This window comes from Buteo buteo, chromosome 9 (assembly GCF_964188355.1).
Source record: "Buteo buteo chromosome 9, bButBut1.hap1.1, whole genome shotgun sequence".
In the NCBI taxonomy this organism is placed as follows: domain Eukaryota; kingdom Metazoa; phylum Chordata; class Aves; order Accipitriformes; family Accipitridae; genus Buteo; species Buteo buteo.
In genome coordinates, this window is record NC_134179.1 from 35,887,941 (window position 1) to 35,911,184 (window position 23,244).

Here is a 23,244-nt window from a genome sequence, read left to right on the forward strand (position 1 = left end):
AGGGCAGTGGTGGAATTCCTTCCTCTTTGAAGTCAGTAGGAGTCTTGCCAGTTCCTTCAATGGAGCTGCAATTGTGTCCAAGAAATATTATTTCTTAAAGTAGGGTCATGCAGGGACATTATCTGAAATTTCAAATCTGCTCCTAATTTTGAGCAGTCTGTAGCCCTTTGTCCATTTTTGTTTGCTGATCTTTAGATGATTCATCCAAGGCAATCACTTTAAAGATACCTGATATTCAAGGGGTGGATGCTTATACGTGTCTAATATATAATTGTTTTTCTTGAGTATGAAGTATTATAGAAGAGGTCTTATTTTTAAACTAAATAAATGACAAAAATTATATTTATACTGGCTAAATGAAGTTACTGAATTAGCAGTTCGTGGTCGTTTTGATAGCACACGCTAACCTGGAATTTTTGTCTTTTGGTCCTTTTGTTTTTCTACCCTGTCCTTTTATATATTTATACCACATATTAAAGTAATGAGAGAAAATGTCCTCCAGTAACCATCTGAGAGTTACCAGAAGTTACACCAGTGCCTCTGCAATTAAAGCAACTCCTTTGTATCTTAAAACAAACAAAAAAAATCCAAAGCTTACCATGCCTTCTAATACATTGATTTTTTTTTCAACTGAGCATTAAATGCATTTGCATATAAAGTATTGATGATTTTTTTCTTTATTTTGATGACCCATGCATGGTTTATTTCTTAACACAATGAATATGGGCTCATTCTCAGAAAAAAATTAAGTTTCCCATTTTTAAAGATGTTGTTATGTTTTAGAGGTTTCCCATCATGGCACTGTGACTCCTCAAGTATTATTGTGTTTCTTTGTGTAGAGAGAGAAAACTGGCAGCCCTTGGAATTTATTTTCAAAACCCTGTTTTGGTCCAATACCCACGCCTCTTTCAGAGGATTGAAAAGAAAAGGAAGGCTGCACATGGCTGAGATCTTACCTGCAGTCCTTGGGAGTGTAGTGGGAAGCCTCCTTTTCATGCCTACAATTACTGCTATAGGGGTGAGATTTCTCTCAATACAGAAAGCCAATACAGAGCACAGGTACCACAGTATTCCTAAACTGAAAGATGAGAGCAGGGTGAGTTTCTGAAGTGGCAACAAGACCTTGCTTTGCTCTCTCTGGCCCTGGCTGTAGTTAAGCGCACTGTGTCAGATTTTGATTTTGTTGGACAGGAGTGCTATTGCTACCATTTGGCAATACGCAGTGCTGTTATTTCCTGGTAGAAGTATCTTTTCTGAATAAGAACTTCAATCACCCAGGCATGAATTTTACCTACTGGCCTGTAGATTACAGCTAAAACCTCTCCTAAGCAAAGACTCAGCTGGAAACGCTTATATTTGACTGCAGTAATATTGTTTCGAAGATTAAAGTGAGTGCTTTGGTGTTTTCATGGGATGCCCCTCAGGCTGCAGCACTGCTGAGGAATGAGTATATGGCTTTTGGAGCTGGTAGAGTTTCACCGCAGTGGACTAGCAGAGCTGCTTTTGCATGACTAGAGTCTTAAAGTACAGTGCAATTATAGCTGTGTCAAGGAAATGTAGGATAAGAAAGTAATTAATAGTAATGAATAATGTCACCTGATTTTAATGATAATGTCTTGAACAATAATTATGTGAATATACCATTTGTTCTTCTTCCAAATAATTTCTGTGAAAAAGGAAAATTTTTAAAGATTCTTATTTGCTGTGGACATAGCTACAGTCAGCAATGCAATTGTGTGTTGTCCACCATTGTGAGCAAGTTATGTTTTGGAAGAATATTCTCTGGATCATGTGTTGTTGATTGCAAATATCGTGGTAGCGAATCAGTAAGCTCAAAATTCTCTTTCTCTTGGGAAGTCTAAAATCTGCTCATGGTTCATCAGCCGTAACAACACAGGTGTTCTGATCATAGTGATCCCCACTACCTAGCATTTGCACAGTCTTTCAGACTAGATTTCCAGAAATAGTAGGACAGTGTGTATTTTCCTGGCAATGTTCATACATGTTTTCTGCCTCCAGTGCATTTTCTCTTTGTAGGTTTCCTCTGTTATTTCTGATCTAGGGCAGTTGATTTTTTTCAGAGGACTAATTTTTTTCCCTTTATTAGTTGGTGTCCAGAAACAAAAAAAGGTCTCCTGGTGCAGCACACTAAACCACGCAGTAGTTGGTGCTGTAACTTTCTCATGGACCCCACACCTTCTCTGGAAGTGCACACGGCTGTCGTCTGGCTCCTCTTGGTGACACTTCACTCTGATGGGCATTGTTGCTTATGTGTTTTTACAAAGGTATAGCTAACATATTCTCAGTCATTAGGTCATTGATGTGATTTGGTTTTGTCTGTTAAGATGGACAAATGTTCAACTTACCTACGTATATATGTATATCTCTCTCTCTCATGTCTTTATACTCCAGCTGTTGACTCGGCGTGCATTGCTAGTGTATTAATTTTAGTAATGCACGTTCTAATTCATCCTACCCATACAGTCTGTCCGCTGGAAACAGGACTGTTTTCAGTTTCCTCCTTCCAACCGTCTGCCAAATCATTTCAGAATACATTCTTTCATACGCCCCGGCTCTCAAGCCATTTGGAGCAAAGTCCATCACCTACTCTGGAGCTACAACATCAGCCATAATAGATGGTCTGCAGGCCGGGGAGCGCTATATTTTCAAAATTCGTGCAGCAAACAGGAAGGGACCAGGTCCTCAGTCTAAAGCCTTCAGTGTCGCCATCCCAGCAGGTGAGCACCAAGCTATGCACTGATTGCACAGTCAGCCCATTCTTGCCTTGGTCCCAGTTACATTAATTCTTACTGACTTAGCTTCCTCTGTACTCCATCTAACCCATGGGATTTTACTTCCTTAATACTGTTTCTGTAAGCTCTTTTCATCACTATATTGTCCAAAGAGATGCTTGCAGGTAAGCGTTGGTCACTCTGCAGCATGTAAAAGGTCATTTTATGGACATTTTAACATCTTAAATAAATGCATACCTTACTCTATTTCCTGCATGAAAAAACTATGTGCTTTTGTTATCCAAAGGCCAAAGAATGCAATGCTTTGGGTCTTTCTTTGGTTGCGCTATTCTGGACAACTCCCACTCTTGAAAGTCACTTAGAGTGGCTTACTCAGATACTACACCCTGCGTTTGCTTCTTGCCAAAAAGATGCTGTTGTGGGGACAGAAGATCTGCTGAGTTAACTAAAAATGTGGGCCACAGCCTCAGATGGCAGCACCATGCCATCAACATGACTAAGCTCTGCTGAGAATTTGGTACCACAGATAGGATGTTGCAGTCCCTGCTTTTAGATATTTGATTTTAATTGCTCTAAGTTTTACCCAATAATTCCACACAGGTACCTTCCTACAAACCAAAACTTACTCAGCTGGACTGCACAGGCTGGTTAATACAACAGTAATTATTGTCTCATATTCTTATAAGTTGTTTTGTTCTTGCTACCTGGCTGGTTTCTTCTCTTGGTCATTTTTTTGTGCTGCTTCTATTGTTGTGAATAAACACTTTTTTTTTCCCCCCAGCTGTGCATGAGGATTCAGCTGGTCAGCAACAAACAAATATTGAAGATAATTCAGAGGCTAAAAAACCTGGGAATGCTGGCTCATCTCCTTCTCAAACTTCTTCTGTTTCTTCAAAAGTCCAGCCATCGCTTTCCTCTAAGCAGTCGTCTGTTCGTTCACCTAATGTTAGTGATAAAAAGAGTCTTCTTTCCGAATATAAGAATAAAATCTTGACTCGAGGGGTCCTAAGTAAATCTCAGCTACCCTCTAGAAAGACAGGAGAGCTGAAGCCTGATCTACAATCCACTGAGGTGACAGATGATCAAGATTCTTCCCAAGAAGCTCCAACGACACCACCAAAAGCCCAGGATCAGAGGAGGAATGTTAGACCCTTACCCCTTAGTCGGCCAGTCCACCCTGTCCTTGCCTCAGGGAGGACCTCTGTTCGAACCCATACATCAGATGTGTTACGGCAGACGAGCACAGAGAAACATGAGCCACCAGCTTCGTTACCATCATCAGTACAACACTCTTCTGCCTCGTCTGTTCCTAAATACACAGATAATGAAACAAAGCAACTGAGGCAAAGCAACACTAATGTGCCTTCTAAAACCTCTTCCTATCCGCTGCCTGCCAAAAATAATGATCTTGCGGGTAATGTGGAAGGAAAGCCAGATCCCATGCTGGTGAAAGTGTCTTCTGAAACTTCAGAGTCTAGTCGCCTGGGTTCACCATCAAATCAGCAGTCTGCTATCTCTCATGAGGTTGTCCCAAGCCATCCCAGTAGGTCTGGCTCTCTACATCATTCACATCAACCCTCTTCCAAATCAGCAGATTCCCATGCTCATGGTAGCCATAACGAGTTTGACAGCGAAGAAGCAAAGGACAGAGCAGGACGGCCCAGTTCTAGATCACAGCAGACAAGGCTTCCCTCAGGCTCTAGTTCTCGCACATGGAAGGATTCAAAATTAGCTGCGGTGGCAGTCTCATCGAGGTCTGCTGTTGCTGGTCACACATCACCTCACTCTCGCCCTTCCACCAGTACCAAATCTGACGGAAAGGACGTTGATAAGAATTATAGGGAGGACTCAAAAGATACAAACCCCTTATTTCCTTCTCTACCGTCTTCCAGGCAGTCTTCTTCAGCAGTCTATTCCAAGAGAAGAAATTCTCAGGTCAATTCTGATTCTCACCTCAGAGAGACACACAGTGAAAAGTCACCCCACTCTGACTCAGAAGAACAACAAAGTCGAGTAGCTGCCCCAAAAAAGCATTCTCTTTTGCAGTCTTCTCTTTCCAAACGTAAGCCTGAAGAGCAGGACAGCCAAGAGGTAAAAGAAGTGCTTGCTCGATCAAAACCAAGTGTATCTTTGCCTAAAAAGATGTTCCCCTCTCATCTTCCATTGGAGAAGACCTCCCACTCAGAGCCTCCACAGAGGGCACAAACCAGTCCTTCCTTACTGCATTCAAGGGGCCGGCGCCTCCCGTCTCCCATCTCATCCCAGAGTAACGAAGAATTGCAGGAAGATGATGATGAGGATGTAACAGAAGGCAGTGACAGAGCAAGTAGCCGCTCTGTGTTTCCTAAAGAGGTGTCCTCTTCTAGGGGATTACCTGCATCTTTCTCTCAGGGAGGCTCAAATCCATCTCTATCAAAGCAACAGAAGCCAGGTTCTCAGGTACCTTCCAACAAACCAAAACTTACTCAGCCAGACTCCAGTTCTACCAGTGATACAGGAAAAGACAACCAGTATCATCCAAGGTTGTCATCCACTTCTTTGAGACAATCTCGTCCTTCATTACCTACTCACTCAAGGGTCGCTACAAGAACAGTGTCCCAAACAGAGAAAAAATATGGCTTGTTGCCCTCAAAAATGTCCAAAGCTGAACATCCTCAAAAAGTTCCTTCCTCCTCTTCATCTAAATCTCGTCAGTCGGTTTCTAATGAAGAGGATGATTATTACAGTGAATATGATCAGAAAGAAGTGGAACAGAAACCCACATCTTTGGCAGCAAAATGGTCCCCTTCTGTTTCTAGAGGTAACAAAAACGCATATGATGACACTACTAGCAATAAAAGGAAATCCATGGACACTCTTCTACCTCACAAAGTAAGCTCTGAAGAGGAAGAGAAGGAAAAAACTCCGATATTAAAAATATCTTCTCCCGAATCACCAGGAAGCTCTGCCATAGCATCACAGATTACTCAGTTCTCTAACAAGCATACTCCATCTAAACCGAGCTTTGTCTGGCCACATTCTTCTGCATCTACCACCACACACACTATTTCTCCAACAGTTTCTTCTTCTACTTTGTCCCCTCGCCAGCGGCTATTGAACTCCAGGCTACGGAGCCCTTCCCAACGGCAATTTGTTAGACCTCCTTATAGACAAGGTATCTTGTCTTTGTTGTAGTAATGCCACTGAATTGTGTTTTTCCTAAGATCAGCAGTTAGATGAAAAGTCTTCTATCAGAGTGCAGGTTCAGTTATTTAGTATAATGTATTACTTTTTATTTTGGTGGTTCTCAGGGAGCCCGGTTCTTGAGGACATTGCCTAATCAATGTAATGTGGTGCCCCAGGCCTTTGCTCCTGTGGTCTGGTCAGCACAGGATCCCATGAGGAGATGACAGTTAGGTACTAAATTGGAAGAAGGGCTATGTTCTTTATTGAGCAATGACTTCACCGAATGCTCACTGAAAACACATTTGTACTGAGAATATGACAGCCTCTCAGGTATATTGCTCTTCATCGTGTGGATAACTAAAAGGCTTTTGTAGGTTATATAGTGCTACCTTGCCCACACGTAGGCAAAAAGATGTTTCCTCATGCTGTCCTGGCATTCTATGTTTTCTTTAATTCATTTTTAAGCCACTTTCCTCTTTTTTTCTAAGTGACAGCTCAGGGTTGCACATTCCTCTTGAGTACTGCTCACATCAGTCAGGCCCTCTAATACCTTTATGGCTGTGATTTACCCCAAATGTGAGGCTTGCTTTCTGGCAGAATATCTGCTGACCCTGGGTGGTGGAACAGAGGGTCCACTATACGTCAAGATGTGTCACCTATCGATTCCCCATGTTACCTATGGAGAATCCCAGACAGTCTTGGTGACTTTGCTAGGTAGAAATATTTTTTTCTCCCTCCAATGCATGGACATCCAAAATAGTACTGAGTCACATGAGTGTTTTAGTAAATACCTTCCATGCTATAGGTAGTTAATAATGTTTTGTTCAATGCAGCCTCAGTGTTGTACAGTGAGGACCATGCAGCTGGGCTATTGTATTTGCTATGCATTAGTCAAGACGCAGTGTTGTGTAGAGGTCCACAAGCTCGCAGAGCTTTAAGATGGGAGTGGACCTTAAATAATACCGTGGAGGATGAGATGCATAGCATGAAAGAATAATAGATTTCTCTATGGAGATTGTATACCAGCTTACTGCTAGCCATGCAATTGGGAAGTTAATAGCTGAGGAATGTTCAGTTAATATATATATGGAATTTTTTTTCTTCAGTTAATATATGTATGTATTTTCATATATATTTTTCTGGAGGCAAGTGTCTGGGCTGGGATGTGAAATTTGCTGCCCTCTCTGAGCTGGACAGCCCACAGCTCAGTGCCACCGCTTTTCCACTTCTGAGCTGAGTGTGCCTCTGTATAGCACTGTTTTTTCAGCTAGAGAAGGAAAGTCCTTCCTTTTACAGGTTAAAAAAAAAAAAGGTAATTCTCATCCTCTCTCCTTTCAGTTCGTCACTACAGTTTCATATGAGGGTAGGACTGAACAAGTGGTTGTGTTTAACAAGGGTTTCTTCCCTAACCCCACTCCTCAAGTGTTTACAAAGATCACAAACATTTTAATGGCTGTATTGCCATCTAGAAATGTTGCCCTGCTTTCTTAAAAAACCAAGAAGGAATAAAGAGACCTAATAAACACGGTAGAAACAAACCATGAGTGTTTAACCTCTTCAGGAGAAACCATTTCAGTTGCTTGTGTCAGCTGCGGGGATCTGACAGTGTCACAACAGTTGCTCCAAGCAGAAATTAAATGCCTGGTTTGCCAAGTGTGGTGAGGGCTCTCTCTGCTCTCGTTTATGTCCAGAAAATGCATTTCTTTGCATTTGAAAATGTGGTTTGTAGGTTGAACAGCTTTCTTCAGAATAGTGTGTTTTCTTCTCTGTTTCAGGTTACAATGGCAGACCTAATCTTACAACGAAAAATGGAAATGGAAAAATAATACCTGGTAATAATGGAAAACCAAGTGGACAGAGAGTAATCAATGGCCCTCAAGGAACAAAGTGGGTAGGGTGACCTTCTCTCCAAATTCAAGATGTTTTGGCCTTTTATTGTACTTACATTTTCATTAAGAAAAGAAAGGATAACAGTGCCCTCAGTCAATGAAGCTGTAAAGTGAGGTTATACTTGCTGACCTAGTTTCCACTGTTCCATTAAAATCTAATGACAAATTCTGCATTTCATTATTTGAACATTTTAAATGTCTGATTTAAAGCTTGATGGCTTCCATTTTCAACTATAGCATTGCTCCCATAAATTTAGTGAAACATTTTTTCCTCAAAGTCAGTGGGACTTACGCTCCCCAGTGACTCAGGGCTTGTCTGCTGTGCAGTGTGAGTGGGGACTGCCCGGGATAGCTGCTGTGAAAGACGTGTTCAGCAATGCTTCTCCCAGACTCACACTCCAAGGAGAAGCTCATGAGCAAGAGTACCGAAATGTAAAGTTGCTCCATAAGTGTCACTGCTTTAAATGCACATAGGTAGGTATCTGTAAGCCTTTTGCCATTCGTACAGACATGTTTCCAGTGGTATTTTCAGAAAAGTTCAGATGCCATTGATAGGAAAGCCCCACTAGGTGCCTACATGCCCAGACCTTGTCTTAAAATCCTTTCCAGTGAGTTTATAACCAACCAGCACAAGGAAGGAACTGGTGTTTCCTGTGTGTTTGCCCAAATGCTGAGCAGTAGGAGACTATGACCAGCCTCCCTGGCATCAGTAATGCTGCGCACACACAGTATGACACATAAAGACATTTATTTTATGGCCACTTCAATCTTAGATTTGCATTCGAGGAGTATAAAAAGGTGCATCAATTGTGTCGCATTCAAGGGAAGCATCTTGAAAAGCATACCCAAAGCCCTTTAAATAGACTTCAGAAAGTGGGCTAGAAAGGTCCTCGGGAGGCCATGGGGCATCTCTCTCTGCCCCACGACAGGAGGGCATTGCTGCCAGCAGGATGAACACCTTGTAAAGGTGACACAAGAGCATCTGTGTCAACATCTGGGGCCTGGAGGGCTCCAGAGACTGATCTCATGATCTACTGTCCCTCCTGCTACAGTCTTTTCCCCAGCACCAAATGTAAGTCTGTCTTACCAACCTGGAACTGCTGCTCACGTCCTCTGCCCAGTTTCCTCCCAGCACTTAACACCTTTTGCATTTTTGTGTTCTGTGGCTCAGTGTCTGTTACCTCAGGTTAAAACAGCATACAATTCAGCTATTTTGGGTTGAAATAGCAACAAGGACTGGATTTTAACTGCAGTTACCTCTTGAATTCAATCTAAGCTCTTGGACAGATTTGTTTTATGAGACAGAGGCTTTTCTTCAGTCTCCTACACCAATTAAAATCTTAGCTACTTTGTTTTCACTGCTGTTTCAACCTAAATTAACTAGTTTAATTTTTCCTTTTTTTTTTTTTTTTTTTTTTTTTTTAGTAGTAGACATACTTTTAAATCCTGTCTTCAAAAGGGCTCAGGGTCATGCTGAAATCAGTATTACAGGAATCCACCTCAGAAGTTGCACAGCCCAAGAAAATCAAGGGAGTTGCTCCTTTGCACAAGAGAGCTACAGTAGGCGATACACGTATGGTTGTTGTGCAACTCTGGAGCCCAGCTCATGGGGATTTGCTTTCTTCAGTAGTGATTTTTCAGTGATTATTATACAATAAGTGACTTGCTTTTAAAAGTCTGTGGGTGTTGTAGCTATCCCTGAACATCAGACTTAGCATGTGAATTTCCCCAGGATGTCTGTTGCTGTGAAATTTCATTTCACCTCCTCTTGTGTTAGCTAAACTTGAGTCCATCTATTGCTTTTAGATTGTAGATCTTGACCGAGGGCTAGTGTTAAATGTTGAAGGAAAATACCTCCAAGATTCCCAAGGCAACCCTCTCCGAGTGAAATTAGGAGGGGATGGACGTACAATTGTTGGTAAGTGACAGCTTCCTTCTTACAGAAAAAAAATCTACAGTTTTTGTGCACATGGTGTATGAGTCTTTGAGCTGTAGAAAGCTTCAGGCACCCCCAGGTCCCATGCCAGCCATTTGAACTTGCTTGTACCCCAGGTCTCCATCAGGAAGTCAGCACATAGCAGGACCTGGGGCATCCTGTGGGGCTCCAGAGGACGAGGCAGCAAGAATCACCCAAGTCCATGCCACTTGTACGAGCATTAGAAGGGACTGCAGAACTAAGCCAGAATAAGGATCGATACTTGTTTATATCTTTGTATACATAGAAATAATTATTCCCTACCACTAGCACTGTACCAGTCATATCTATGCAATTTTTTTATTTTTCTTCTGAAACTGACCACAAATAGTAAAAATCCACCTGTGTGTGATCTGTGAAAACACTGCTGTTTGCGTATCAATCCACCTGTCTAGATCTCTTGAATGCAAATTCAGTGCCTGCTGTTAAACTGGTTAGCATGAATATTTGCAGTATCCAGAATTTGGCACAAAAGTTTATCTGCAGTGACAGCATCTCACCAGCTCATTCCAGTTTTTCCTTGCACATGTTTGACATTAGAGAGCAGAATATGGATTCATCATACCTTTCATCGACAGTTATGAGACTGACTTAGATTAAATGCAGACACTGTCTGTGTATTGTGATTCTGAAGTGAAACCTCGCTGCAGTCTTCCCAAGAAGTGTTTTTCAAACAGCTGATAAAAGTGAACACCATTGTGCTTTGTCTGAGGTTCTTCTGAACCATTTTCCAGCTTCCTTGGCCATGGCTCTTTCCTAGATAACAACCTTCCTTGTCAGCTTAGTTACAGGAGGCTGTAATCACACTCTCAGTGCTTGTGCTGTCTACTGTTAATAAATACCATGATACAAGCCTGAAATGGATTAATGGTGAGATTTTTTGGTTTTGTTCTTCTCTCCTAGATGAAAAGGGTGCCCCAATGGTGAGTCCTGATGGATTACCTTTGTTTGGACATGGCAGATTTAGTAAACCTGTAGCAAGTGCACAGGATAAACCAATAATAAGCCTTGGAGGGAAACCTCTGATTGGTCTTGAAATGATTAAGAAAACAACCACTCCTTCAACTACTACTACAACCATACCCCCAACAACTACCACAACAACTACTACAACCACTACAACAACTGTTGCTACAACTACCACCACCACTCCTGAACCAACCACCACTGTACCACCCACTGAGAAACCACCCCCCACCTGTCCTCCAGGCACCTATGGACAGTACGATGACGAGGGCAACTTGCTGTTGGGGTTCGATGGCCTGCCAGAGTGCAATGCAGAAGGTAACTTCCTTTTGTGGTGTTTGAACTTTTTCGGTTGTGCTGTTTGTACAACACAGTTAGGCAAATGTAAAGCGGGAAAGAATCTGCCTCTGAAGATTTTGGTCTGTGTGATAAGGTAGGAGCTGAGATTAGAGCAGCTGAAGAAGGGTTTGGGCGTTAAAGAGTTTTTCACTGGAAAATGTCAACTTTCCCCAAAGCTGAAGTTTTTCTTGGAAATATGTTGATTTCAGCAAAATTCTTGTGCTGAATCCAGCCTTGTCATATATATTCACACACATGAGCACAAGTATAGGCAGCAGTTTTGTGGTTAAAGCACTCACATATAAAGAAGTCCTCACTCCAGTTCAGGCCTGGGAAGGACCTGAAGGCCATATACATTTTGTCTATTTTGTGTTCATTTCTTACAATAAATTCTGAAAAGTCTCTCTTTTGAGCCATGGTGGAACCAGCTTTTGCAAAATTGGATTCTTGTTTTCTTGCCAGCCCTCGGAGATAGAGGTTGTCTAGCAGGAATGTAGCACAGCACGGATGAAGCTGGGGAAGGACAGCCCTGGCTCTGCACAATAAGACAGAGAGTTGTACACGAATTTCTTTCTCATCTGAAAATATAAAACAGTGTCGGTGCATGTCATTATTTCTCTGTTGCAGTTGTACAAGCTTAGGATGTGGTGCCAAACTGAAATCCAAAGTAAATGAATATAAATGCACTAGAGTCCTTGGGCGTTGAGCCTGTTCCTACCATATTTTACCCTTTCATCCCCTGAATGTTGCATTGCAAACCAGTTAGCTGCTTACTTTGCAAAACCAGATCAGGGAGCCCCATGGTAGTCGTTATCCTTTCCGTTTGTAGGTAATCCCCAACTCAGCCTGAAAATGGGCAGTAGCAGCATGGCCATAACCTAAACAACAGGTTGACAGTCAGACATCTGCCAACTGCAGTAGCCAGTTTTAATGGGTAATGAAATACCCTTACCTTTCCCCCATACACCTGTATCTCTGAAGCCAAAGTAGATTTACAAGTAGGTCATGTAACCATGGCCTAGGAAGCTGAACTATCGCTTTGAAGAGTGCAGAGATATGGAAAGATGTGGCTTCAGCAACTCCCATTGAGTCTAAGGATGGCATCTTTGGAAAGGATCTCAGAAGCAGAAGACTGAAAATTCCCTTGCCAGCTACCCTGGGTAAGTAATGAGTCAGAGATGTTAGTGCCTTATACAGGTGGAATTACAATGATTTATAGTGTTAATATTTATCTAACAATTAGCCCCGTGTTTGACAGTGTATTTATAGAAGTGTGCATGCATATGTACATATGCATGGATGTGTACACACACAAACATATGTATATAAAAATGACCATCATCATTAAATATTTCTTTGAAGATTTTTGATTTTCCCTTTGGTGCTTTCATTGCTCTTAATTGTATTTACAAAAGTATTACAAATATTGTTAAATATGGTCACCCCGGTATTTTCAAAGTTGCCTAAAGGGGACCATGATTTTTGATAGAGTTGAAGTCCCTCCCACTCCCACCGGTTCCTTTTGCTTACATTAAATGTTGCTTATATACTGTAATGCTTCCTCTCTTTGGCCTGTGCTATTTGAGACCTGAAGGACCTCTTCTGAGAATACATATTACAAGAACAGCAACAGTTCATGAAATATGTCTGGGGTTAATCTGAGCGTGGGCTCCAGAAGCTGAACAACAAAAAGCTTTGCAGTATTATTTTTAGCGGAGTTGTGGGCTGGGGAATTTTCATGTGATTTTATGAATATTTAAAAACATTCTGCTTGGGTTTTTTGCTTTCTACCAGATGGGCTTGCTGAATCCTTGAACTTTGTTAGAGGCATGAATGAAAACTAGATTTTTACACAGGCTGCATGTTCAATGGGAATGGCCCTTAAGTCATTCCTAAACTGTCTGGCATTTCAACAGTATGTCTGCAAATGCATCACAGTGGGAGACTGAAAGGACAAGATGGTGCTGGATTTCTCCTTCTTACCTGCTATATAGCTTAAGCAATATTAGTCCCTACCTGGCAATTATGAAAGTTTCTCTGAAGAGCAATCATTAGGATTTTCTTGATTGATTTTTTTTTTTTTTTCATACTGGTGACCTGCCTCAACAGTTGACAAACACAGCAAAACAACCTGCCTGTTCCACAGAGGAACTTGCTTGAAAAGAAAGGATCTTTGTGGTATTTATTTAATGATGGCTGATTCTGTTTAACAAGTGCAGTGTCTATTTCAAGAGGCTTAAACAACTACTACTTGAGCCATCAAAACATTTAATGCAGTTTTCCCTTGACTGTTTCCAAATCATATTTTTATGTTGTCTTTCCCTTTAATCTGAGTCTGGAAAATACGCCAGATCATTTAATGAAATATTTTTTCTGCCAAAGCTTGATATTTGTTGCTAAGTGCTTTACTCACAAACAGACGGGGGCTGCAAGCGCCAAAACCCACCGCCAAATGTTCTACTTAGGCTTTGGCAAATTCATTTACTCTCTGGCAGGATTTTTGCTCAACCCAGCAGAATTTTTTGTCAACATTTCACTAGATTCAGCAGTCTTTAACTTTCAAGAAGGAGTTTGGCCACACAAGCATGATTTGTCAGTGAAATCAGCTAAACTTTTTTCATTAACTCACAAGGAAAAAAAAGGTGGAGTCTTAACCACATGTTACAAGTGATAAAATCAAGTGATGGTTGCGCAGTCTGCTGTCCTTACAGATGCCAAAAGACTATGGCGAGCGGTCATAGCAAGACTTAGCCTCATTTGGTACAGGCAGGGTTCACTGAAGAGCTGCAGCGAAGGATGATGGAGCAAGCTGGAGAACTGCAGCTGGTGTACATACAGAAGATTATAAGGTCTTTTGGGAAGTACCCCTATCGTCACCATGCCACAGCTAATGCTAAAGAAGCACAGACAGTGAAGTAGAAGAGACTGAACAAGTACAAAAATAGAAAATAAAATTTGTTTTTGCTGGATTGTACATAGGCCAAAGGCTGACTAGCTAATAGGTGTGAAGGAGTTGAAATCTGCCTGTGAAGGACTTCAAATTTCTGCATATCTGAGCCTCTTGTTTGCTTGGATGTAGTCAAAGGTAAGCACATACGTCATAGACGTTGGTTGATGCTGGCCAACTGTGGTAAGAAGATCTGCAAAATTCAGCAAAGGATCTACTTTGTCACTGATTACCTTTAGAGGAGTCAAGTGGCTTCCAAGTGGATGATCTCCTGAAGAATGGCTGCAGAAATCTACCATGAGAAAATGTCAGATTTTGCTATATGAAAGTCTGACAAGAATTAACCCATTTCCTGTGTTTTCAAAGCTTATTTTGGCATTAAAATCCCTACTTTGTATTCAAAAGAAATTTATTGTAGAAGAAAAAAAATCAGTCTTGTACAGTAATTGTTGGTTCTAAATAAAAAAACCCCTTCAAAATGAAAAGGTATCATTCAGAGTATATTTGTGAACTATTGGACATTGGCAGTTGAAATTTTGCATTGTTCATATTACTGGTTTAGTGAAAATAACGTTGTTGCTTTATATCAAATGTTACGGGAACATAGTTTTTGTGTAGTATCCTGAGGTCAAAGCTGTCTTTGTCTTGTCTTTGTTCACACACTGGCCTCTCCCCAGCCCCAGCATTTCACTGAAGACATCTGATTGTACCTGCAGTGGGTTCCAGCACAATGCTTTTGCTTTGTTTGCATTGCTTTTCATGGCTAATCTGAGCTTTGTGTACTCTTTGGCTTCCCTGAATAACATGGAGAAATGCCTTTCTCAGAGTGTGCAGGGAAGCCTCCAGGATTCACAAGATGAGGTACTTGATGGTTGATGTTATCTGGTGCTGGATACATGACCTGCAGAGATACTGAGATAATATGTAGGGATAGGCATCTCAGAAGTCTGCGGGTGCATTTGCATTGGTGTTTGGGGTGGATCAGGAGAGTGTTTTTGGTGTGCACCTCACAATCATCTCTTCTTTCTATGCTTTCATTTGCATCGTGGAGCAATCTCGGTGTGCACAAACTGAATTCCTGTTGGATGAAACTAAAGCAGAGGCAGTGCTTCAGGATGGACACGTATGTGCCCCAATCTGTAATGGGCATTCAGTCCACTGGATCAGACTAGAGTTAGTGCAAAGTAAAACCCTGGAAAATCCATCACCAATTACTTCATTCTACAGATCCATTTCTTTTGGGCTGCATTACTTGCTAGCATAGACACAGTCTGTAAATATCATGGCTCTGTGGGTTGTTTGATTTTTATTCCCCTGCAAAAATATTTGAAAAGAAGTTTTCAGTTTATCTGAATTTCTTGGTTGGTTTTTTTGCATATAAATTTCTCACACTTGCTGCTCCTGAGACTATAAAATGTTGTCAAATCCTGACCTGAGTGTTACGTGGTTGCTGGCAGCCTACCTTTGTTCCAGAGCTGCTGCGGCCCGGGGCGTTACTCTCAGTTTTGAGCAGCAGCCCTGAACCCATTTTCCCCCATCAAAACTCCTGGCTACTGCAGTTAGCTACTCATCTGTTATTCTAAATATGCAGAGCGGACTGTCACTGTGTTATCTGTAAACTAGGCAATTATTTTATTTCTTTCCGAGTCAACTGGCTAAAGATTTTTGTTTTAAACTTTATTCCAGAAGTGTTTTACTAGGAAGGTAGGGATGAGACCATTGAATTCTTATAGTATTTTTTTCTTTCTCCTTCAATAGATACGTTCTCAGGACTGGATTCAGATGTGACAGCAACTCCAGAGGCATATGTGATATATGATGATGGTACTGTTTAACTGTAAAAGTCTATTGCATGTGGCATGTTTGGGATTGATTTTTTCCCTGTCTTCTTTCTTTGGAATTGGGTTCGAGGGGGCAGGTTGGTGAATGGGAGCTTAAGCAAGCAGTGGTGAGCTGGAAAAGCTTTCCAGAGTCCCATGTCACATGTGAAGAGCAAGGGTGCAAAGGCAACTGTTTCTGAACATGAAAGCCCCTTTCTATCGGTCCTGCAATCTAACAGGAACCTATTGTGGAAATAAATAATGTTCAGGGCTTGGTCATAAAGTCACCGCTTCAAGCCTAGATTTACTTTCTCTGGTACAACTTCTAACTCCAGCCCAAAGTCAATGAACTCTTCTAAAATAGAAAATCCAAATAATGTCTGAACCCTGGAAACTTGAAATACCTTAGTGAGTTTTTAGCACTCCACAGCACTGTGAATATATTTTTTTGTCTTTTTTTGATGTGTAGTCTGCATTTAGACTATAAAACATGCTCATACTGAATGAGGTCACCTACATATAAAATAATGAATCTGCTGAATTCATGTGGAATTTAAATCAAAGAGATTTGAAATCAGATAAAAGGAGAAGAGGGAAAGATTTTTGCAGAGTTATATTCATGCCATCTTGATATTATAATCCAGGACACACAAAACTTAGCTGAAGAGGAAGCCTCAAGTCTCAGCATTTAATTATACGTTTGCATAGGGAATGCAAATCCTCAGTTACTGGAACTAGCATTCACTTTGCGCCATCAGGGACTTCTGATGTTCTGCTCCTTTTAATCCTCAGATTCCTGCTCCTACCCCCACATATTAAAGTGGATGAGTACAGACCTCTGTTAAACTCAAAGCTTTTTGGTAGGATTTATGGCTCTAGAGTAATAAAAGTTTTTTTCCTGTGTGGATGCAGTGCTGGGATCTTAAGTCAAACCAACAACAGAAAAGCATTTGAAAAGAGAGTGCAGCAGCTGAGAGGAAGATATCACAGACGTGCTTTTTATTCTGATCACTTCATACTGAGGCCAACATTCAGAATGTGGAGAGGAGAGGATGAACTAAAAACTGCACAAGTCCTACATCCCGTGTTCCTTACATCCCCAAGAAAGTGGAATATCTTCAGTGCACAGGTCTTCTGCCAGGTCTCCCCTTAGGTACAGGTCACCTGCAGAAAACAAATGCTTTAGCAGTTTAAACAGAAAACGCTCAAAGCCATGAGCCAAGTCCCACAGCCTGTATAAGGACACGGCAGGGATGCCAAATGCTTCTTTCCTTTCATTTTGTGTGTCAATGTGGTAGCACAGTAGCTTTTCAAAGAGCGCTGGATTTAACAGGACTGAATAATAAGGAGGACTGAATATCAGGAGATTCATGTGGGCCAGTTTGCCTTCCCTCATGGGCCTAACCGGACCACGAATGGCAAGTACAAGACTCCATGCCTCTTAAGTTGCAGGAAGGTTTAAGAGCAGTATGAACCGGCTCTAGCATTTTAGAATAATAACACAGAGTTTTCTTAAAAAGCCATTTTTTCACTCCCTTATCTCCTTCTTTTGGCATCTGAGAGCTGTGGCCAGGGGTTCAGTTACTGTGCTGTCTTCTCTTGGGGTTTGTGAGGGGAGGTGGCAGACAAAGTCCATTCAGGATATTGCTGTATGAATACATTTGTTTATTGTCATCCTTTCTACCTGTGTGAGTGAGGTCTAAATCAGCAACACCACCAGTATTCTAAGGCAAAGACTGTGCTCGCTGTCTATCACTTTGGTACAAACCCTTGCAAGGCTGAGGTGTGACCAGCCTTGACTTAGAAGCCCCTAAGGAGGGTGCAGCAGCTAGGGCAGGGTGCGTGGCACTCCTTTGGAACTGTGGCTGGTTGCAGAAATGTTTCCTTTCTCATAATTAAGCCAAAGTAACGAAGCAAGCTAACATTTTCATCTTGTTTCCTCTGAAGATTACGAGTTTTTTGAGAGCACTTTGCCCCCAACCACCACCACGGTCACCACCACCACTGCTTCTACAACGACAGAATCGGAAGTTGTCTACCCGGAGACAAGTGTTGTTGGCACCGGCCCTGTGTCAGAATATGATATTGCTGGGAAGAAACGGTTCACTGGTAAGGATGTCCTTTGGTTTATGTAGCTTACTACTCATGCTGCAAAGAGTTCTTCTTCTAGCAAGGTCAGCCCTTAGGCTGAGACCATTGTGCAAATACATCCAACAGACTAGTGTGTGGTCCTTGTAAGGACTGCCACCTGGGAAACCCAAACAGCAGTACTTTGTAGCTTCAACGCTTGCATGTCTATGTGTGGACCCACACCGGTTTTGTTGAAGCAGTGCAAACCTCTTTGTACCCTTTCAGTGTGAGTGCTCTGCTTTGTATTCTGCATTGTGTTCAGTTTAGCTGAAGTCAGTAAGAGAGCAGGTGTGTCTACTCTGGTGCCCAGTTCAGCTCAACTGCATCATTTTAAGTTCACACCAGTAGTTCAATCAGTGAAAGTCTCCGTGTAGGTGTGCGTCTTCCTCTGGGGGACCTAATTCTTTTCCACTGACCCATGGAGCTCTAGTGATTTCATCCACCTTGTACAAGCATATATGTCAAAGGTGTGCTTCAAAGTCAAGGGATGAATGGTATTTTGTATGTGAACTTTCCAAAAAGTAAAACCAATAGAGGTAAATTTGACTTTGCTATTTGTATCTTTGCTCTGTAGAAGAAACTTGGTGAAGGAACGCCCAATACATTTACATGAGCCATGAGGCTGGCTCCTGTGTACGTGAGCCCCTCAAGTGTGTAGGTAGGTGTTGCAGCTCTGACTTCAGAGCTGCTCCGCTTCTTTGTCAGAGAAGCAGCTGGGGGCCAGACCAGAGGGATTTGGAGGTGGTAGGGCACTGCGTTCCAGCTGCCACCCCAGCCTGGTGACACTCCCCCCCACCGCAGCCCTTTACAAACCTCTGGCATTTGAACTGAGATCAGGTCAGCTGCTGGCTCACCTGGCATTTCAGATGGGAGTTTAGGGGATGGAGAGTCAGCTTTGACTTGTCTTGCCTTCCCTTCCAATATCCACAAACTTCACGTGGCTTAGAGTGGAGCTGTGTGGCTGGAGTAAAAGATTTGGTTTTATATATGCCAAGGCTTTTTCCAGTGCATCTTCAGTTTCCCTGTCCAAACAATTTCATGATGTTTCTATTCGACTCTCTCACTGACAGTGCTTCTTGATTCATTTAGCTGGAGAGGCTAAAATTAACTTCATTGCAAGATCTGGAAAAAATTCCTTTAGGGCATGAAATCCAATAAGATAAACCAAGAAATGTTAGTTTATGAACATTTCAAGGCACTAGGGAAATAATATTACCATTTCAATGAATTGTATTATTGCAACTGAATAAACATTTCCAAAGCAAGTTTTATAGTCCTTACTTTGAATGTTACAGTGACTTTTAAGGCAATAAAAAGATGGTTTAATCTTTTCCTGAACTGAAGTGCAATTCCAGTCTGTATAAAGCCTTTAAAAATAGAAGTTGCAGGTTGGGAGAACATGCCTCAAGGTAGGGACTCATGAATCCTGGTCCCTTAGTACCCAGGGGACCAGAGCAATAACCCCTTCGTTTAACCTGGTCAGACTTTACCTTGGAATTACTCTTCTTGTTCCCTCTTTGTTTCACTCAGGAAACAAATCCTGTTGCTTCAGGATGTTTGTGTAAAAACCAACCACTTAGACCTGTAAAGTCTTAGACGATCTAAGGCCCTGGCGGGGATCTGTTCCCACGTGCGGAAAGGCAGAGAGTTTGGGTGACATTTTCACCCTACCTTCCAGAGCAGCTGGAGGTAGCATGCGAAGGGTCCTGCAGTCAGACTGCTCTCTTCTGCCTCTCGTAGCAAAGGCGATCCTTCTGTCTTTGCATAATTGGGTACAGTTGCGAGCCTGGGTAGACCTGGATATTGGCATCCCATTCCCCCAGCTCATCAATCAAATGGAGCGCGAGCCACGCTTTGTTGGCAGCAGTGAACTGTCTCTGGGCTGGAAGGTGAGGAATTTAAAAACGTATCACAAAACTTGACTCTCTTTTCAGGAAGTTGCCAGCCTGTGCGCTACTCTGTGGTACCTACAAACTGCTAACCAAACGCCACCCTTCCCTGTCTCTTCCAGCTCCTTATGTGACCTATCTCAACAAAGATCCAGCAGCCCCCTGCTCCTTGACAGAGGCTCTGGAGCACTTCCAAGTGGAGAGCCTCCATGAAATCATCCCTAACGACCTCAGAGAGAAAGATCTGCGTCCCCTGAAAGCCCCTCACAACATCACTGTCGTGGCAGTCGAAGGCTGTCACTCCTTTGTCATCGTGGACTGGGCCAAACCTGCTCGAGGAGACATGGTCACAGGTACTCTCCTGAGGGTTGCTCTCCTCATGGGGTAGTGGGGAAGGGGCAGGTTTTCTTAGATGACCATTTTTACCTTAAACTGAGCCAGTGGCTCACAAAGTTCTCATTCCTCTGCAATTTTCTGTGGGAGGTGAGCTACTTTCTGAGGGATGAGAAAGGTCCCTCTGTTGTCCCTCAGTGCCAGACCAACCAGCCCATGTTGGTCCAGATATCTCAAGATTTTGGCACTGATTTTGTGCCAGCGGTTCTGAAGGCACTGCTTCTCGCTTGGATGGTAGCTGTGATAGCACTTTGCTTGACTGAGCACTTCTGCCCCCAGGTAGTGCCCTCAGCTCCACTGCAGGCACCTCCCAGGCTTGCCTTTGGAGCATCTTTCACACCCGGCTTCAGCCTGCTCCAAGCAAAGGTGACTGTGTGGCTGGGGCTCGTCTGAGTCCTGCCTGGCTGTGAACATGGCTACAGGAACAGTCTGCCTGTAGAGGGGCTTCTGGCTTGGTGGTCTTCTAGCCTGCTTTTTTTGTAGGAAAAGAATGTACCAGAGTCAATTATCTCCAGGGGAGTCTGTGGCCCAGGCTATGCTTACTTGTTTTACTGAAATTTTGCTCAAATATCAGTCTGACAAGCAAGGTTCAGGGATGGAGAATATGTCAAACAAATGTATTAAATTAGATCTCCTTTAATGTCTTTAGACCTTTTCAGAGCCAGATTGAAGCCCAACTGACTTCAAGAATGAATCTCAAAAGTTGCTGGAAAAGTACTAAAGTAAATAACCAAAATATTTTAGAAATTAATCAAGCCTTGTTTGTCAGTGGACCCAAAAGATCTGAAGTAAGCACTGGAAAAGGCCACTGCTTTGGTGCTAATGTCCAGATTTTGAGGAGCCTCGCCCAGCTCTGTGGCTGACAGCCATGGCAGAAGGGTGGGAGCTGGTGGAGCCCAAGCAGTGATAATGGTCAAGAAGGGAGAAGGTGGCACAGGCTCTGTGGTGTCTCTCCCACAGCATGTCATTCTTCAGTGCTGTTGTGGTGGGTTGACCTGGTTGGGTGGCAGGTGCCCACCAAAGCTGCTCTATCACTCCCCTCCTCAGCTGGACAGGGGAGAGAAAATATAACAAAAGGCTTGTGAGTCAAGATACAGACAGGGAAAGATCACTCACCAGTTACCGTCACCGGCAAAACAGACCCGACATGGGGGAAAATTTAATTTATTACCAATCGGATCAGAGTAGGATAATGAGAAATAAAACCAAATCTTAAAGCACCTTCCCCCCACACCTCCCTTCTTCCTGGGCTTAACTTTACTCCCAATTTTCTCTACCTCCTCCCCTCCAGCACCACAGGGGGACGCGGAATGGGGGTTGGGGTCAGTTCATCACACGTTGGCTCTGCCACTTCATCCTCCTCAAGGGGAGGACTCCTCATTCTTCCCCTGCTCCACCGTGGGTCCCTCCCACAGGAGACAGTGCTCCATGAACTGCTCCAACGTGAGTCCTTCCCACAGGCTGCAGTCCTTCAGGCACAGACTGCTCCAGCGTGGGTCCCCCACGGGGTCACAAGTCCTGCCAGAAAACCTGCTCCGTGGGCTCCTCTCTCCACAGATCTGCAGGTCCTGCCAGGAGCCTGCTCCAGTGTGGGCTTCCCATGGGGTCACAGCCTCCTTCGGGCACCCCCCTGCTCCGGCGTGGGATCCTCCCCGGGCTGCAGGTGGAGATCTGCTCCACCGTGGACCTCCCTGGGCTGCAGGGGGACAGCCTGCCTCACCAGGGTCTTCCCCACAGGCTGCAGGGGGAATCTCTACTCCGGCGCCTGGAGCATCTCCTCCCCCTCCTTCTGCACTGACCTTGGTGTCTGCAGGGCTGTTTCTCTCACATGTTCTCACTCCTCACTCTGGCTGCCATTTCTGTGTGTCCCGCAACTTTTTTTCCCTTCTTAAATCTGTTCTCCCAGAGACGTTACCACTATCGCTGATGGACTCAGCCTTGGCCAGCAGCAGGTCCGTCTTAGAGCCGGCTGCCATTGGCTCTGTTAGACATGGGGGAAACTTCTAGCAGCTTCTCACAGAAGCCACCCCTGTAGCCCCCCGCTACCAAAACCTTGCCATGCAAGTACAGCTGTCGATTCAGTACCTTACTGAGCACAGTTTGCATACCTTTTTTTTATTTTCAAAAAACCCTGGTATTTCTAACTATATTAGTTTCTGCACAGTCAGTGTATCACTTAAAACAGTGAATCTTTTTGCCTACACAGTGTTTTAAATCAGAATTCACACCTGGGTACCATCTTCTGATGTAATGCTCCATCATTATTAGCTAATGGCAGGAAATTCTTGTAGCCTGGAATTTTCCAGGAGAGTTAGGCATTGAATCACTTTCATATTCAAAGATGCTTCCACTCCTTTTAACCCATAAAGCCTATCATGACACCTAGGGATATCATTTATTTAAAATTTATTTAGAATCCTCACAACTATTTGTCTTCCCCATTTACAGGCTATCTGGTTTACAGTGCATCCTATGATGACTTTTTAAAGAATAAGTGGTCAACCAGGACTGCAGGGACTACTCATTTGCCAATTGAGAACCTGAAGCCCAACACACGGTACGGATTTGATCCATTCTTTTTCAGCTCTATTAGAGAAATAAAACAAATTTTGAGAATTGTCAATCATTTTTCTTGGTCTTAGTATAAATATTTACATCTGATCTAGATTTTACTCATTCTGTTTGACAGCAAATTGGTTTATAAACTGCCCAGCTACTTACATGATATCTTTACCATATTAGCCCTGGAGCAGGCGACTGTGTGTACATGCATATGTTTGTGTATCTAAAAACGCATATCAGTAACAGAGAAAATCTTATTTTCAAAATGCATTTTGTGGTCTTATGCATAACTGAATCAATTTTTTTGGGGGGAAGAGTGTACTGGTGTGGCCAAGATTTGATACCCAAGGGCTGATGGGGAGAGTTACCACTCTCTGGTCTGTTTTCACTGACTGTTCACATGAGTTGTGCTGGAA

The 23,244-nt window shown here is 42.9% G+C and overlaps 1 protein-coding gene across 1 annotated transcript in view; it reads left to right on the top strand.

The window, feature by feature from the left end:
• FNDC1 (fibronectin type III domain containing 1) overlaps nt 1-23,244 on the top strand; it is an 81,453-nt gene that overhangs the window by 41,541 nt on the left and 16,668 nt on the right. The window contains exons 7-15 of the mRNA XM_075036052.1: nt 2,550-2,738; nt 3,535-5,907; nt 7,694-7,809; nt 9,614-9,725; nt 10,686-11,066; nt 15,793-15,858; nt 17,802-17,963; nt 19,996-20,226; nt 22,715-22,823. Of these exons, the coding sequence (XP_074892153.1) occupies nt 2,550-2,738; nt 3,535-5,907; nt 7,694-7,809; nt 9,614-9,725; nt 10,686-11,066; nt 15,793-15,858; nt 17,802-17,963; nt 19,996-20,226; nt 22,715-22,823 (3,739 nt within the window). The remainder of the gene's footprint in view (nt 1-2,549; nt 2,739-3,534; nt 5,908-7,693; nt 7,810-9,613; nt 9,726-10,685; nt 11,067-15,792; nt 15,859-17,801; nt 17,964-19,995; nt 20,227-22,714; nt 22,824-23,244) is intronic.